The sequence below is a fragment of the Cyprinus carpio genome, chromosome A15 (assembly GCF_018340385.1).
Source record: "Cyprinus carpio isolate SPL01 chromosome A15, ASM1834038v1, whole genome shotgun sequence".
Classification (NCBI taxonomy): Eukaryota; Metazoa; Chordata; class Actinopteri; order Cypriniformes; family Cyprinidae; genus Cyprinus; species Cyprinus carpio.
Genome location: NC_056586.1, coordinates 2,174,454 through 2,192,124, shown reverse-complemented (window position 1 = coordinate 2,192,124; position 17,671 = coordinate 2,174,454). Strand labels below are relative to the sequence as shown.

At 38.8% G+C, this 17,671-nt stretch overlaps 1 protein-coding gene across 1 annotated transcript in view; it reads left to right on the top strand.

The window, feature by feature from the left end:
* The first annotated feature begins 1,535 nt into the window (after positions 1-1,535).
* LOC109113200 (endoplasmic reticulum metallopeptidase 1-like) overlaps positions 1,536-17,671 on the top strand; it is a 21,243-nt gene continuing 5,107 nt past the window's right edge. The window contains exons 1-10 of the mRNA XM_042770767.1: positions 1,536-1,705; positions 4,360-4,658; positions 5,362-5,489; positions 5,810-5,915; positions 6,501-6,647; positions 6,914-7,006; positions 11,065-11,277; positions 13,237-13,514; positions 14,641-14,815; positions 17,518-17,671. The exon at positions 17,518-17,671 is cut by the window's right edge and continues 34 nt beyond it. Of these exons, the coding sequence (XP_042626701.1) occupies positions 1,563-1,705; positions 4,360-4,658; positions 5,362-5,489; positions 5,810-5,915; positions 6,501-6,647; positions 6,914-7,006; positions 11,065-11,277; positions 13,237-13,514; positions 14,641-14,815; positions 17,518-17,671 (1,736 nt within the window). The 5' untranslated portion in view covers positions 1,536-1,562. The remainder of the gene's footprint in view (positions 1,706-4,359; positions 4,659-5,361; positions 5,490-5,809; positions 5,916-6,500; positions 6,648-6,913; positions 7,007-11,064; positions 11,278-13,236; positions 13,515-14,640; positions 14,816-17,517) is intronic.

The following is a 17,671-nucleotide window of genomic DNA, read 5'->3' as shown; positions in this document are numbered from 1 at the left end:
TAAAAATGAAACCTGTTAATATATATATATACACTCTAAAAAATGCTGGGTTAAATATAACCCAGTGCTGGGTTAAAAAGGGACCAACCCAGCGGTTGGGTTGTTTTGACCCAGCGGTTGGGTTATTTTGACCAGAGGTGGGTAGTCCAGGGGTCAGAAAGTAAAAGTCCTGCCATATTTTTGCTCCATCCATGAACTCAGCAGTTGATTTCACCAGAGGAGGAACCAAGTCATTCCTTTCAAGTCACAAACAAGTCTCAAGTCAAATCCCAAGTCCTCAAAGAGATAAAGTTAATGAGATAAATAAGTGATTAATTAAATGATGATTGTGCATTAATGATGAACACATGCTGTTATTGGAAATTACAGAGGATCAGATGTTGATGTTTTATTGGTTAAAATGATGCCACCATCATGGAGATCAGTGTTTGATTTAGTTGTGCTCTTGACCCTTGACTTGTTGCGCTAGATCTCTCTGTCTGTAGAAATGCATGTGGTGTTTTACAATGATGAGATATTTGCTGTTTATATGTGATGAAACAAGCCTCATGAAATGGCCTGCTTTCATTTACATGTTCAGGTTTTGCATTAAGAGCTATGTGAAACTACAGAACACTGTTGTTCTAAAATATATAGTGAATTAATAAAAATAAAAGTATATGTGTGTGTGTGTGTATATATACACCTAATACACCAAAAAAAACAAACTACTATACTATTTAGACACAGAGAGACATCAAGAACCAGTATACCAATCTCAACAATGGTGACAATCAACAAAATGCTTCATGATGCAATGAATGCTGGGTAACACCATAGTAAAAACTCCCATCATGCACTGCAGTATGAAAAATTATTGTCACCACTGTTGAGGATAGTATGATAAATGTTCATGGCTAAATTCCTGAGCTGACATAGGTTTTTTTTTTTTTATATTTTGACACATTAAGGTGGCATTTGTTTAATAGTTTTTTTTTTTTTTTTTGTAGTTATACAGTACCTGAACAATAAACCAAAGAGAGAGACCGCTTTATGATGTTTATTTATCATGAGTTATTAGCAGAAATCACAAGTTACTCTTCTACTTCAAGCTTTTGATTCAGCAATGCACAAATGTTTGCTGTGAAACAATATCGCAAATGCCTTAGAAACCAACTACTTTGAGTTATTAAAAGGGTCAAGAGACTAATTAAAGCAAACCTTGACCACAGTTATTGTGGCACCTTGTGTGCTTTTAAAAAAAAGAAATAAATCAGTATATTTCATCAAGGCTGTGCCTGGAGTCAGTTGTAGTTCTTGTGTTTCTCTTTTCTTCTGTTAAGTTGATTGTTAACAGCAGGTGTTCATCACTAATGGACAATCTTCATTTAATTAGTCACTTAATTATCTCATTAACTTTAACTCTTTGAGGACTTGGAAACTCAACAGATACCAGAATCAGAGACCAGCAGAACCAGCAGCACCGCAAAAACAATCAAGAAAAGACAGCTCTGAACCTGCCCCAGAGACACAAAGACAACCCGCAGATAAACGGGCTCCAGAGCCGCAAACACAAGCCAGAAATGAGAGCTGGGCTGCTGGCCGAGAGTTCTGCTGTGATTCTGCTGCTTGGGTTCGTCTGTCTGCTGTGGATTCTGGTTCTGATCTCAGTCCAGCAGCTTATAAGTAGCAGCAGTCCGGGACACTTCAACGCCCTCCGGGCCAGGTACACTTTACCATATTAGAGTCATGCCATCCGGTGGGAATACCATGACACTTTGATGTTTATTTTGGTATTGCTTGATTCCCTTATTCATATACCATACAATTTACATGTCACTTCAAGAATACTATGGTAATACTATGGTAAATAATGCAATGGTAAAAAATACTGTAGTGTTTTTATATTATATTGCGATTTGTGTATTTTTATTAAATATTCTAAATGAATTAAGTTGCAATAATTTTATTTTGAATCAATTATAAAGAAAATAACATCTACTGTAGACACTATTGTTACTCTGGTTGATACTACTGTATAACAGTTGTGGTTGATGCAATTTACCACAGTGTCATTAAAAAAAATCTGTCTGCTGTGTTTTGATACACGAAAGCATAACTAGAATTGTTTTTTCATGTCGTACACTTATCATATGTCATTGTGTTCTTTTTTTTTCTGTCTACAGTAAAATCTCTGGTTAAAAAATACATATACATATATACATAACTATTTTCAATGGCACACACACAAGCACACATTATATATATAAAATATTTTCAATGGGAAAAAAATATCATAATTAATTAGTACCATAAAATTCTCTCAAAATAGAAATAGAAATATATATATCAATATATATATAGACATATAAACTATATGCTTTATATGTTTTGATCCTCATAATCAAATACATATACAAAAAAAAAAAAAAAAAAACAATTTCAAATGGAAAAAACAAAAATAAATAATAACAAAAAAATAACCAAAAAAAAAAAAAAAAAATACATACTAAAAACTCACAAATATCAAAAAATCGCAAAATAAAAGCAAAAAGTATATAATAAAATACCATATACAGTTCATATATGTATATTTTGATTCATAATCAGCACTGCAATGCTGGGAACCATCGATGAACAGATCATTGGTGCTCATCCAGAAATTCACTACAACATGGCAGCTTTATGTAAGATTGCCACTATTCAGATGATATTCATTCATGCACTGATGCTGGGAGTCATGTTCAATAAGTGTTCCCAAAGTCTTTTCAGAGCTTTATCTTAATATGTCAGATCTTAAGAGATTGTATATAATTCTTAAGGTTCAATAATAAAAAAATATCTTTCTTATTAAACTATTAATGAACAAAACCTGATCCCATAAGCCCTGTTTTTTTTTTTTTTTTTTTTTTTTATCCCATCAGCCCTGTTTTTTTTTTTTTTTTTTTTTTTTTTTTTTTGGTGTTATAACAAATAACGAACAAGCACACAGTTATTGCAACCAAAGGAATTCTAGCGTTTTAAAGTCAAGTGTCAAGAGCCCAACTTAAACAAACACTTACCTTGATAATGGTAACTTAATTGATAACAAAACTAAAACCTCAACGTCTTAAGTCAATTTTGTAAGTAATGTGTGAAGCCGGTGATGCTGTTTGCAGAGTTGTAAAATCAACCTCTGCCGAGATCTTGAGAGATTTAATGTCTTCTTTTATCTTGTGTTGATTTCATCTATGGCTGTGGCTGAAGTCTGCTGTAGTTCTTGTATTTCTGCTCGTCTCTTTTTGTTCTGTTCTTGTTTCTCTTTCTTTCAGTGATTCAGTTTGTTAACAGCAGATGCTCTTCAGCAATGCTCAATCATTACTCAATTACTAAACTAATTATCTCATTAACTTTAACACTGCTTCAGTGTTTCTTTTTTAACACTCTGAGTGTGGATTATATAAACACTGGGAGTGTTAATTTAACACTGGGGTTTTTACTGTGTACCAATTCATTTGAGTACTGTATGTATAATGTGTACAAATGTGTGTCTGCACGTGTGTGAGCTGGTATGTTGATCTTGCACTCTAGATGTTTTAGAGTATCATCCCTTCATTGCTGTGCTATTTTTTTCTGCATTGTGGGGGAACTATAGATTGTACACACAAAAATGTTCTGTATTTTCGCTGAAGTAAATGGTAAAAAGCTGTGATTTTATGTAAATTTTTCCCATTTACTATTCATTTCCTATGGTCAGTTATTTCTGACTGAAGACCATGAGTGTGACTTTTTTTTTTTAAGACCACTTAGCTTTTTCAAATCATGCCCTTTTTGTGTGTGTGTGTGTTCACATACCAAGTCCCATAAAAGTCACAAAGTTTTGTAACATTCTGGTGAAGCTACGATTTAAAAAAAAAAAAAAAAAAAAGTGACAGAAGACCGCACAAGGGTTAAGTATTCACATTTTACAAACATTAAATTAAGAGGATATTGCAGTATTTTTTTCACATATACTGCAAATATCTCTACTAATGATGCTTAAAGTTGGCATTAAATGAAAATTTGTGTTTCTTAATGAATGTTATTCATCTTAATTTGTTTCATACATCCATAAAGTACAGAACAGAGAAGAACATAGTAGGGTAGAACAGAATAGAGTGGGATAGAATAGAGCAGATTGGAGTAAGGTAAAATAAAGCAGAATATAACAGAGTATAATAGCCTTTTTTGTCATTATACACAGGTACAATGAAAATCTTTTTGGCTTCTCCGCTTCAATTCAAGAACTCGACAAAAACAAAACTCATAATCTATAGATAAATAACAATAGAATAAAAACAGCACAAAGCCATAGCAGCACATTTGAGCTCACATGTGTAAAACTGTTATGTTGTGTATCAGGAAGCATTTGGAGCAGATCACCAGCGTCGGGCCGCGGACTGTTGGAAGCCCAGAGAATGAGATCACCACGGTCAACTACCTGCTGGATCAGATCGAGCAGATCCGGTCTGAGAGTAAAACCGGACCTCACTTCATCACGGTGGACATCCAGCGACCCACTGGCTGCTTCAGCCTCGGCGGCTTCACCATCAGCTGCTACGACCACGTGACCAACATTGCTGTCAAACTCCAGCCAAAGACGAGCGCACAACATTTCATGCTCGCGAACTGCCACTTTGATTCGGTGCCCAACAGCCCGGGTACGTTTCTGCAGTTTATTCAAGGCTTCACAAGTGAACCTGCTGTCGTTTCATAGCTCAGGAGACTTTGTTAAAGGGGTCATATGATGCCATTTAAATTTTTCCTTTCTCTTTGGAGTGCTACAAGCTCTTGGTGAATAAAGAAGATCTGTAAAGTTGCAAAGACTAAAGTCTCAAATCCAAAGATATTTCTTTATAAAAGTAAAGACTCATCCCCGCCCCTCTAAATTGGCCAGTTCTGACACGCCCCAACATGTCTACATCACTATGTGTGAACAGCAGGAACATTGATTTGTAAGTGTGTGTATGTGGGATCTGATCAGATGATTCGCTGATGCACTCAAAAGATGCATATGCATGAGATTTTGCATCTCACCACAGAGTTGTTGTTCTGTCATGTTTGGATTGATGTCAAATTCAGTTATGATTTGGGATTGAGTTTTAGGACTGCGTTTTATTGACAGGATTAAATCGATTTATGTATCTGCATTATCAGCATCTTGCATATGCTACATAATGGTTTTATGTGTTTTATATATAGTAAGTTTTATTTTATTTTTATTTTTTCATTTCTTAGATGTATGCATGCTTTACTCTAGTGTGTCAGTGATAACTGCAGGTACTGTTTGATTAATAAGGTGTGTGTGTGTGTGTGTGTGTGTGTGTGTGTGTGTGTGTGTGTGTGTGCGCGCGTGTGTTTCAGGAGCCAGTGATGATGCTGTCAGCTGTTCTGTGATGTTGGAGGTTTTACATTCTCTAGTGAATCTCTCCATGCCACTCAAACACGGCGTCATCTTCCTGTTCAACGGGGCCGAGGAGACCAAGCTCCAGGTGAGAGTTCACAGCACAGCTGACCTTTGACCTCAGCGTCAAAGCATGTAATTATCTTAGTGAAATGTGTTCAGGCGGTTTTATGTGAATCACTCCCACCACTTTCATTATTCATGGTTTCATTTATACATAGATACATATCTACCTATCTCTCTCTCTCTCTCTCTCTCTCTCTATATATATATATATATAGATAGATAGATAGATAGGTAGATAGATAGATAGAGGTATAAGAATGTTAAAACATTTTGAACAGTATAAAAACCATTTCATATTGTACAAACCATTTGAACCAGACTTAATATCTATCTCTCTCTCAGGCGAGTCACGGCTTCATTACCCAGCATCCCTGGGCTCAGCAGGTGCGAGCGTTTGTGAACCTGGAGGCAGCAGGAGTGGGAGGGAAAGAGCTGGTGTTTCAGACAGGTGTGTATCTGAGCTGAACACCTGCAGCAGAAGAAACTGCACTGTTGATAGGTGGAACAAGTGGCAGAGTTAAAGAGATCATTGAACTGAGAATTTAAATTTTGCTAGATCGTTTGACAGTTAAGAGGATGTTATACTATAAAAAAATATCCTGTAATTTCAAAACTCAATCATCCTTGTTATTCCAAAAACAGTTTTTATAGAAAACAATGCCAGAAAACGACAGGATCTGAAAAGTGTGGACTTATGATGTCATAGTGCTGCAAAAGACCGCCTTTTCAGAAGAAGGTCAATGCCTACTTCTACATCACGGTGTCTTTGGTGCTGCCCACTGGTGCATTAGTGAATCAATAACAATAAGTACTGTTGATAAATAACACTACCTTCCAAATGATCCTAATGCTAGTAAAGTGTTTGTTTTTTTCCAAACTTTTTTGTTTTGTTTTGTTTTTCTGTGCAACACAAATGTTCATCAGATTGTTCATGTGTCTGTTCACATTCACTTGCATGTTATGGAAAAGCGTGATCATTTGTCAAACGTCTAAATGTGAAGGTGAGTAAATGAGCCTCAATCGTGTGTTTCAGGTCCGGAGAACCCGTGGCTGGTCCAGGCATACGCCCGAGCCGCCGTCCACCCGTTCGCCTCAGTGGTCGGTCAGGAGATTTTCCAGAGCGGACTCATTCCTTCAGACACAGACTTCCGCATCTTCAGAGATTTTGGGAATATTCCTGGTATGAGATACACACTGTAAAAAAGTTAAATTTAGGGTAAAAACATGGCATCTGTGGTTGCCAGAACTTTACTGTACAAAAATACAGAATTAACACGTTTTACAGATTGAACGTATATTTACAGTAAGAACATATTTCATTTCAATTGATGTATTGCTAATAAAAAAGAAAAGTTAATGGTAATGAGAATATCAGGAGTATTTACTGAGACTGTTAGATCATGATAAAGACTTTTAAGTGCAAATCTTCTTCGTCTCATTCTGCAGGAATTGATCTTGCGTTCATAGAGAACGGTTTCCTCTATCATACTAAATATGACACACCAGAGCGAATCCACACCAACTCCATCCAGAGAGCAGGTGAGACACCGGATTCCTGATCTACAGCCTCATATGAAGACGTTAGGAACTAAAACATCTGGTTCTCAAAACAAAGTTCTCAGCTACTGCTCAGGGGTGTGTTTCCCAAAACCATAGTTACTAACCTGTTAGCAACTTAGTTGGTTGGCAATTGGAAATTGCATTGCAACCAACAAAGTTGCTAACTTAGTTAGCAACTATGGTTTTGGGAAACGCACCCCTGTTCAAGATGCTTTAGATCAGGGATCCTCAAATCTGGACCTCGAGACCCACTTTCCTGCAGAGTTTAGCTCTAACCCTAATCAAACACATCTGAGCATGCTATTCAATGCCAATCAATGTCATTGGGATCATTAGAAAATCACAGGCAGGTGACTTTGATCAGGGTTGGAGCTAAGCTCTGCAGTGCATTGGACCTCCAGGGCAAGATTTGAGGAAGGGGGCTTTAGATACTTCACGGTTCATGGTTCTGTGTTCATTCCTGTGTGTCTGTGTGTTGTTGTCATATGTCTGATTGCTTGTTAGCGTTGCTTCAACAACCTTAATGCTGACGAGCTAATCAACGTGGCTGCACCTGTTGTGCATTTTCCGCTGCCTTTACCTCGCGTTTGTTGTGCATGTTGTTAGATCGTTGTTTGCTTGTGCTTGTTGGTTTTCCAGTGTCTCTGTTCCTGTTAGATCTGCCTGGGATTATTTCCCTTTGTGCAGATTACCAAATTGTCTTTAGATATCTTTTCTGTGATGGATTTGTTCATTGTCTAGCAGTCTCCGTGCATCTGAGATCTACTCATCTGTGTGACCACATCTGTTCCATTTTCTTGCTTTCTCTTCACCACTGTTGTAAATAAACTGTGCTTCACTTGCAACTGGGTTTTGAGTTCTAATTCCATAACAGAACGATCTGACCAAGGATGGATCCAGCAAGTATGGCAGAACTTGGAGACATTCTTACCAGCAGCAATACTGGTATGGAACTGCAGGAAGAACAGATCATGTCTACTGGGCTTGCCGTTCAGGCATTAGTAACACAGGTCTCAGATCGAACCACTCGGTTCTGACAGTTAAAGACCGAATCTGCCCAACAGCCCACTGCGCTCAACCCCCTTACTGTTCCACCTGTGAATTACACCAGCCTGCATGCTGAACCCCGTCTACTGCCTCCAGCTGCCTACTCTGATGAGCCCCTGTTATGTTGTTCATTTCTGGCTACATGTTCTCTTCACAGAATCTGCAATCCATGTCCCGTGGCATACAATATTTTGTTTTAGCCTGCTCAGTCTGTGCCACTTCTAAGACTTCCAGTCGACCCCCTGCTGGACTCCTTCAACCGCTCTCAGTTCCTTCAAGACCCTGGTCCCATATTTTGTTAGATTTTGTCACGGGACTCCCGCTTTCTCAGGTTAACACAGTAGTTTTGACTGGTGGACCGGTTCTCGAAAGGCAACTCATTTTATCCCTCTGCCTAAAATACCCTCAGCCAGAGAAACCACGGTTGCTGCCATTGATCACATTTTTCTCATTCATGGCCTCCCGGTGGATGTTGTCTCTGATGGCTGACTCAGTTTATTTACAAATTTTGGAAGGATTTTTTTTTTTTTTCCATTTTAGTCTGTTTTGTTGGGGGCTGCTGTTAGTCTTTCTTCTGGTTTTCATCCACAGAGTAATGGTCAGATGGATAGGGCTAACCATAATTTAGAATGTGTTGTGGTATTTGGTGTCTTCGAACCCATTCTCTTGGAATCAGTAACTTTCATGGGTGGAGTACGCACACAATTCTTTACCAGTGTTGTCTCCCTTTGAGTCTAGCTTAGGTTACCAGCCACCTGTCTTTCAGAGTATGGAATCCGAAATCGTGGTCCCCTCTGCCCTCTCCTTTGTCCAGAGGTGCCGCTGCACCTGGAGGAAGGCTAGAGAGTCTATTCTCCAGGTGGGGTCACGCACCAAGGCCCAGGCCGATCACCACCGGTCTAAGGGCCCTATTTTAAGATTTAAGTGCATGGTCTAATGGCGGATTTGCTACTTGCACAGCAGAATTTGCAAGCACAAAGACCGAATGCGTCTCTGAGAGGAAATGGAGCTGCTCGTACACGAGCAAATAGGTAGTCTAATTCTGATACATGCGGTGATTGTCCACTATGACATCTAGGTATTTTATATTTATGCAGCCTACACTAACTCTCTCTTTAAATAACAAAAACTACTGTGCCATTGACTTTAGACCAGGTTTAAGTTGGTCTATGGTGCAGTCTATTTTCACTTCCTCCATATAGCAATGCGCCTATATATATATATATATATATATATATATATATATATATTTGTCCAGCATGCCCCTGAGCGCACAAATGGGTGCAAATGCATTTGCTACTTTAAACAACTTGGCACAGGACTGGAAAATGAGAACTGCGTCGGGCTGAAACTAGCAAAAACACTTGTGACGCATTGAACCGGGTGTATAATCGGGCCCTAAGCCTGCCGTCTATGTCGTTGGTCAAAAAGTGTGGCTTTAATTCAAGAAAATTCCTCTCTGTACTGTCTGTAAGCTTACTGTTAAATTCATTGACCCGTTTACTATCACCAAGATTATTAGCCCAGTGGCAGTTCACCTCAAACTTTCTCCAGTGTACAGGAGAATTCATACTGTCTTCCATGTTTCCAAATTAAAGCCAGTTTTTCATTCTTCCATTAATCTGCCTGGCCCAGTTCCCCCACCACTGCAACTCGTAGATGGGGAATTTATTTGGTAAAACATATTCTGGACTCTAGGTGGAGGGGATGTGGATTTCAGTACCTGGTGGACTGGGAAGGTCACGGTCCAGAGGAGAGGAGTTGGGTTCCTGCTAGAGACATACTGGATTATTCACTTATTGATGATTACAATCAACAGGTAAGTTCCCCTGTAAGCGCCAGAAGGCGATCCTAGGGGAGGGGTACTGTCACAGATCTGTGTTCATTCCTGCGTGTCTGGGTCTTGTCACATGCCTGATTGCTTGTTAGTGTTTCTTCTGCAACCTTGGTGCTGACAAGCTAATCAACACGGCTGCTCCCGTTGTGCATTTTCCGCTGCCTTTCTCTGTCTTGCGTTTGCTGTGCATGTTGTTTGCTCATGCTTGTTTCTCCAGTGTCTCGGTTCCTGTTTAGTTCTGCCTGGGTTTACTTTTTTTGTGGAGATTGCCTAACTATCGTTGGATCTTGTGTTGGATCGGTTCAATGTCTCGCAGTCTACGTGCATCTGAGATCTACTCCTCTGCATGACCACATCTATTCGATTGCCTTGCTTTCGTAAATAAACTGTGCTTCACTTGCAACTGGATTGAGTTCTCATTCCATAATACTGAGCGAGAGAAAATCAGACCAGAGACGAGCTGCACCGCTCTTATTACACACACTTATACATGCACATGTAGTGATTCAAGGTTAGCCTCACACAGGGCACCACTAAATGTAGTGGTTTTAGATCTAAGTAGCACCACCAGTGTAATGGTTTTGGCTTAAATATTTAGTTTTGGTCATACGGTTTTATGGGGCACCAGCCAGAAAATTACTCTTGACAGTAAAGTGCTGTCATGGAAGATTGATGAATAAATAAGAATTACATAAATTGGAGTAAGTTGTTGTCTGTAAATTAACTTGACAGAGCTCAAACTCAAAACACACGGCAGCAACAAACAGGAAGTGATGAGCAGGAAGTTCTGTTTATTAAATTTATTAATAAAATAATGCATTAGCCTAATGAGCAAGCAGTCTTCTATTCAGCTGATGTGCGAAACGTGTTAGTTTGCATGACTTGCAAACCTGGCTTGTCCATTTAGTGCCAGTGCGGTGTCTTCTATTATAGTAATTCTCTGTGGATCAGACATCACTGCTGCTCTAATGCATGAGTTAACCATCATTCAGCTGTGTTGACATTTAACAGACTGTAAAGGTTTACAGCAATGTATTTGAACACCTTAAACGTGAAGCGTGAAGTCAGATTGTGTTTTATACATACAGATGGACAGATACTATATATGTATTGTTTTGAGAATGATGGACTTCCTGTTTATCTCTGTTGCCAGGCGACAACATCCTGTCTGTCCTTAAGCACCTGGTGATGTCTGAAGAACTGGCGGATTCCTCCGAGTATCGCCATGGTAACATGGTGTTCTTTGACATGCTGGGAGTGACGCTGGTGGTGTATCCCGCTCACGTCGGCACCATCATCAACTACGTGGTGGCCGTCGCTACAATGATCTACCTGGGCATGAAATTCATCTTAACCAGCAGAGTGGGTACGTGATGGTTAATGTGTTTAATCTAATTACTAATTACAAATCTCTTATTGTGTTTGATTTTTTTTTCATGTTATCATGGTTTTATTTAGAAAGTTCATTAATGGCCATTTTTAAAAAGAACTATTCTGGGAAGATTTTTTTATTTACAATCAAATATAAGGAGGCTTATATATATTTTGTAATTGATAATATTCATTATTCTTATTAAATATTATATACAATTTTATTGTATAGATTATATTTTAGTAAAATATGGTTAAAGTTTTGTATTGTCTATATTTATTGAAGTTTCTGTGTTTTTATGATTAGTTGAATATCTGCTGTGAGTTTACCAATAAAATAGCCTTAGCTGCTGATGTTATTTATATATATATATATACACACACACTACCGTTCAAAAGTTTGGGATCAGTAAGACTTGTAATGTTTTTAAAGAAGTCTCTTCTGCTCATCAAGGCTGGATTTATTTGATCAAAAATGCAAAAAAAAAAAAAAACCAAAGCTGAATTTCCAGCATCATGACTCCAGTTTAAATATCCTTTAAAATATAATTTATTTCTGTGATCCAAAGCTGAATTTCCAGCATCATGACTCCAGTATAAAAGTGTCACATGATCCTTCAGAAATCATTCTAATATGATGATTTATTATTAGAATTATCAATGTTGGCAACAGCCAAATATTTTTTGGAAGCTGTGATACTTATTTTTAGGATTCTTTGATGAATGAAAAGTTAAAAAGAACAGCATTTATTTAAAATAGAATTTTTTTAACAATATACACTACCTTTCAAAAGATTGGGGGTCAGTAAATTTTTATTCTTTATTTTTTTGAAAGAAATTAAAACTTTCATTCAGCAAGGATGTGTTAAATTGAAAAGAAGTGATAGAAAAGATTTATATTGTAAAAAAAGTTTTCTATTCTGAACAAATGCTGTTATTTTGTATTTTTTTATTTATCAAAGAATGCTGAAAAAAGTATCGCAGTTTCCAAAAAAAATATTTGGCAGTACAACATTGATAATTCTAATAATAAATCAGTATATTGGAATGATTTCTGAAGGACCATTCGACACTTTTATACTGGAGTCATGATGCTGGAAATTCAGCTTTTCATCACAGATATAAATTATATTTTAAAGGATATTTAAATAGAAACCATTATTTTATATTCTAATAACATTTTGCAAGAGTACAGTTTTTTTTTGTTTTTTTGTTTTGCATTTTTGCATTTTAGATCAAATAAATGCAAACATAAAAATAATAAAAAGTGAATAAAAAACTAGTGTATATATATATATATATGTGTGTGTGTGTGTGTAGTGTATATATAAATATATATATGTGTGTGTGTGTGTGTGTGTGTGTGTGTGTGTGTGTGTGTATATATATATATCAGTATATTAGTGCATACAAACAAATATATATATATTGTGGCGTGGGGAAGAATCACTCAACAAGTTTTGGCTTAGTGCACAACAAAAGGCCCCGGAGGGTGGATTTTATTTACAACAGGGACAGGTGCAGGATGGCAAGCCGGTGCGTGGAGGCTGGTGCTCACGGTGCTCTTCAGTGCTCAATCCAAGTGAAAGTGGGTGTCCAAACGTCCTCCAAAAGTGGTGGGCTGTCGGTCACTCGCTGCTTCTTTCTGGAGAGAAATGAGAGAAAGGGTTAGTCCAGCGTGCATTCGGCTCGAGACCAGTCTCTCCCTGTCTGCTCAGTATCTGCGGCTTAAGAGCCGTGTTCTAACGAGCTGCAGCGGTGGCCGATCAGCCGGGGGTGAGGACGTGCAGGTGTATGTCGTTGGTTGCCAGGGCGACGCTGATTCCTCCTAGGACGCTCGTCACAATATATATATATATGTGTGTGTGTGTGTGTGTATGTATATGTGTATATGTTAATGCTAAACCAGTGTAATTTTTTAGATAATTTTTTTATTTATTTATTTATTTTCCAGATCAGATCTTTCTGCCCCTCTGTGACACAAGTGTTTTGAGGCGTCACATGCTCTGTGCAGCTGGACGGTACATATGTGAGCTGGTGTGTGCGGTGTGTGTGCTCATCTTGAGCTGGGTCTTCACTCTGCTGACGGTTCTGTTCGTGGCTTTGCTCGTCAAGCTGATGGGCCGCTCCATGTTCTGGTACAGTTACTTTTACGCCGCCATCTGTCTGTACGGATCTGCTGCCGTTGGCATTATCGTGCTGATCCACACACTGGCCAAGACCCAGTGCAGGGTGAGTGATGGGATAACACACCCACACATTACTGACACATGAATTTATCTGCAATGATTTCAGTTGACTAAAGTCACAGATCTGATGGAGACAGGGGTAGCTGTAGCTCGGAGTAATGGGTGTGCTGAAAGGAGGCATGCTGAAAGGTGAATTGCTGAGCCACCTTTCCAACGTTGGGCCAAACGCATGGCACGATTACAAACTGTTCCCAGCCCGGAATTATCCTGGAATGCTGCCGCGTGCTGGTGGAATGCATGTAGTGATGTCACCACTTAAGATCAGTCACTTGTCTGTTGCCTGGATGACAGTTTCTTTGTAGCTTGCTAAATGCACAGTTTGGCCCAATAGTGGAACAGTGGCTAGAAACTACCCCTAACCCACACCCTGACAGATAGCTTTCTCCAGCAGTTATAAAGACCTTTCAGCACTGCACCCACTGCTCCAAATTGTAGATACCCACGCTTGATCTGATGTCACACTTCAACAACTGAACTGATGTAAACCCAAACACACTATTTTATGCCAAAGTAGCTTTATTTAAACAAACAATTATTTTATGCCCAATCAGAAGCATTATTGAAATAAATAACATTTATTTTTATTTTTCAGATTAGTAAGTTTATTTAAATAAAACATATGTTTATTTATTTATTTATTTATGTATATTAATGCATTTTTATTTAATCGTGTTATCACTGATATCTGACATGCTGGCTGTTCCTGGATCAACATTCCAATCAACCAATCAGAATTGAGATATAACTTTTCAGAAAATATCTGTTTTAGGCAGGGTTAGGTGCTTCTACTCCCTTGTTAATCAGCTATCATTTCCCTCTGATTTTAGGAATAAATTATGGGTAGGGTTAGGTTTAGGGGTAGAGTTAAGGCAAAGTCTATATTTTTGGACAATAATGTTGATCCAGGATCATCGGAAGATGTGATTGAGGAACATGTCTTACTTGCCAAAATCACGGCGACTGTGTTCACGGTGTGTGTTTGTTCACTACTCACTGCTGTGTGTGTGCACCTGGATGGGTTAAATGCAGAGTATGAGAGACTATACTTGGCTACACATTCCGTCACTCAAATCAGTGGAGCTATCTTTGTTTGTGTGTGTGTGGTTCAGAGCACAGGTCGTGTGGATCTGGCCGAGCTCTTCTTTGACGTCAGTCTGCTGTTGTGGTGTTGTGTGCTGCTCTTCCTCACTTCCCGCGGCTGGTGTTCAGCATATCTGCCCATGATGATGGTGGTGTTCCCGCTCATCAGCAAACTGCTGCTCAGTAGGCACTTCAGAGCCAGAGGTCAGAGGTCACATCACACATTCACGTTCACTCGTCCCATCTCTGTCTATGAGTACAGTACAGTAAAACATTGTGTGTTTATTATTCCTCTGAGATTAAGTTTATTTGGTGTATTTATTTGAGACAGATTTTTTTTTTTCTGCTGTCATGGTTGCATACAAATAAATTTTCAAATAAGTGAAGATGTTTATAGATTAATATTGTGTAGAAAAACATATGACATCACCATAATACAAAGTAAATATTGTAGTAATATTCCAATAATTTACTTTGGCTTCAGTAGTCAATATAAAAGCCAATTACTTGATTCTGGATTGTTCTGGGCTTTTTACCTTTTTTTATGTAGTATATTTTGTCTGTATGCAAATATATAAGTCAAAATTCATTTTAAAGTGCCCCTATTTTGAGTTTTTAAAAATTACCTTTCCCACGGTGTGTAATGTAGCTGTATGTGAATATAACTATGACGCATTTTCAGCTTCACAACTTTGCAGAATAAAGTTATTCTCTCTCAAAATAAAGAGTAGACTCAGAACCGCTGAAACAAGTTGTTTTAAATTCGAATCCCATTTTCATGAAGTTCATAATACCCGCCTACATTCTGCGTGGACATCCCACAAAAACATCCTCTGTAGCTCATTTGTGTGGATAACAATGTCAGGAAGATGCTGTGCTCTGCGCTGTGAAAGTGAATCTGGTTTATTTTCAATTAATTTTTATTTTTGTACACACTCACTGCAGATGTAGGTCTCCGGTTAACTCATGTTGTAGTTCTGCTAATCAGCTGTGGCCCGCCTTTGATTAAAATAGAATGTCAGTCATTCTTATTACTTGGAGTCACGATAAAGGATGGAGCAATATGTTGGTTTACAAATCGTTTGAGAGTCAAAGAGAAATAAGGTAAAAGTAAATGCATGTTGTAAGAAACTGAAAGTGTTTTTTGACCTTGCATGCATGTAAACCTGCTGTTAGGGGACTCCCAAAACCAAATTATGAACCTTTCAAATAGCATAATAGGGGCGCTTTAATATTTGAATTACAATTTGCCAAAAAACAAAATTATATTTTTTATTAGAACTGGACAGTTACTTTATACACTGAACAAAATTATAAACGCAACACTTTTGTTTTTGCCCCCATTTTTCATGAGCTGAACTCAAAGATCTAAGACTTTCTATGTACACAAAAGGCTTATTTCTCTCAAATATTGTTCACAAAACTGTCTAAATCTGTGTTAGTGAGCACTTCTCCTTTGCCAAGATAATCCGTCCACCTCACAGGTGTGGCATATCAAGATGCTGATTAGAGAGCATGATTATTGCACAGGTGTGCCTTAGGCTGACCACAATAAAAGGCCACTCTAAAATGTGCAGTTTTACTGTATTGGGGGGTCAGAAAACCAGTCAGTATCTGGTGTGACCACCATTTGCCTCACACAGTGCAACACATCTCCTTCACATAGTTGATCAGGTTGTTGATTGTGGCCTGTGGAATGTTGGTCCACTCCTCTTCAATGGTTGTGTGAAGTTGCTGGATATTGGCAGGAACTGGAACATGCTGTCGTATACGCGGATCCAGAGCATCCCAAACATGCTCAATGGGTGACATGTCCGGTGAGTATGCTGGCCATGCAAGAACTGGGATGTTTTCAGCTTCCCGGAATTGTATTCAGATCCTTGCAACATGGGGCCTTGCATTATCATGCTGCAACATGAGGTGATGGTCGTGGATGAATGGAACAACAATGGGCCTCAGGATCTCTTCACGATATCTCAGTGCATTCAAAAGGCCATCAATAAAATGCATCTGTGTTCGTTGTCCATAACATACGCCTGCCCATACCATAACCCCTCCGCCACCATGGGCCACTCGATCCACAACATTGACATCAGCAAACTACTCACCCACACAACGCCATACACGCTGTCTGCCATCTGCCCTGTACAGTGAAAACTGAGACGGTATCTGACAGTTTGTGCAGAAATTCTTTGGTTATGCAGACCGATTGTTGCAGCAGCTGTCCGGGTGGCTGGTCTCAGACGATCTTGGAGGTGAAGATGCTGGATGTGGAGGTCCTGGGCTGGTGTGGTTACACGTGGCCTGCAGTGGTGAGGCTGGTTGGATGTACTGCCAAATTCTCTGAAACGCCTTTGGAGATGGCTTATGTTAGAGGAATGAACATTCAATTCACGAGCAACAGCTCTGGTGGACATTCCTGCAGTCAGCATGCCAACTGCACGCTCCCTCAAAACTTGTGACATCTGTGGCATTGTGCTGTGTGATAAAACTGCACATTTTAGAGTAGCCTTTTACTGTGGCCAGCCTAAGGCACACCTGTGCAATAATCATGCTGTCTAATCAGCATCTTGATATGCCACACCTGTGAGGTGGATGGATTATCTCGGCAAAGGAGAAGTACTCACTAACACAGAATTGTGAACAATATTTGAGAGAAATAGGCCTTTTGTGTACATAGAAAAAGTCTTAGATCTTTGAGTGCAGCTCATGAAAAAACAAAAGTATTGCATTTATAATTTTGTTCAGTGTAATATGTGTATTAAAACTGGACTTTTGTTTTGCCACTCTCAGGATGGGGTCAAAGGGCAGAAATCAGGGCTCTGATGTTTAAATGAGATTATTCATGATCTAGTGCCACATGGTTAGGGCTGATGGTCATAAGTGCTGTGTGTGTGTGTGTGTAGGAGCGACTCTGCAGTACTCTGTCCTGTACCTGATGGGTCTTGCTATACCATACATCCACATCATGTTCCTCATCAGGGTGATTTTTGAGGTCTTTACACCTATTCTGGGCAGCACAAGCGAAACCCCACCTGACTTCATCATGGCGTTACTTGT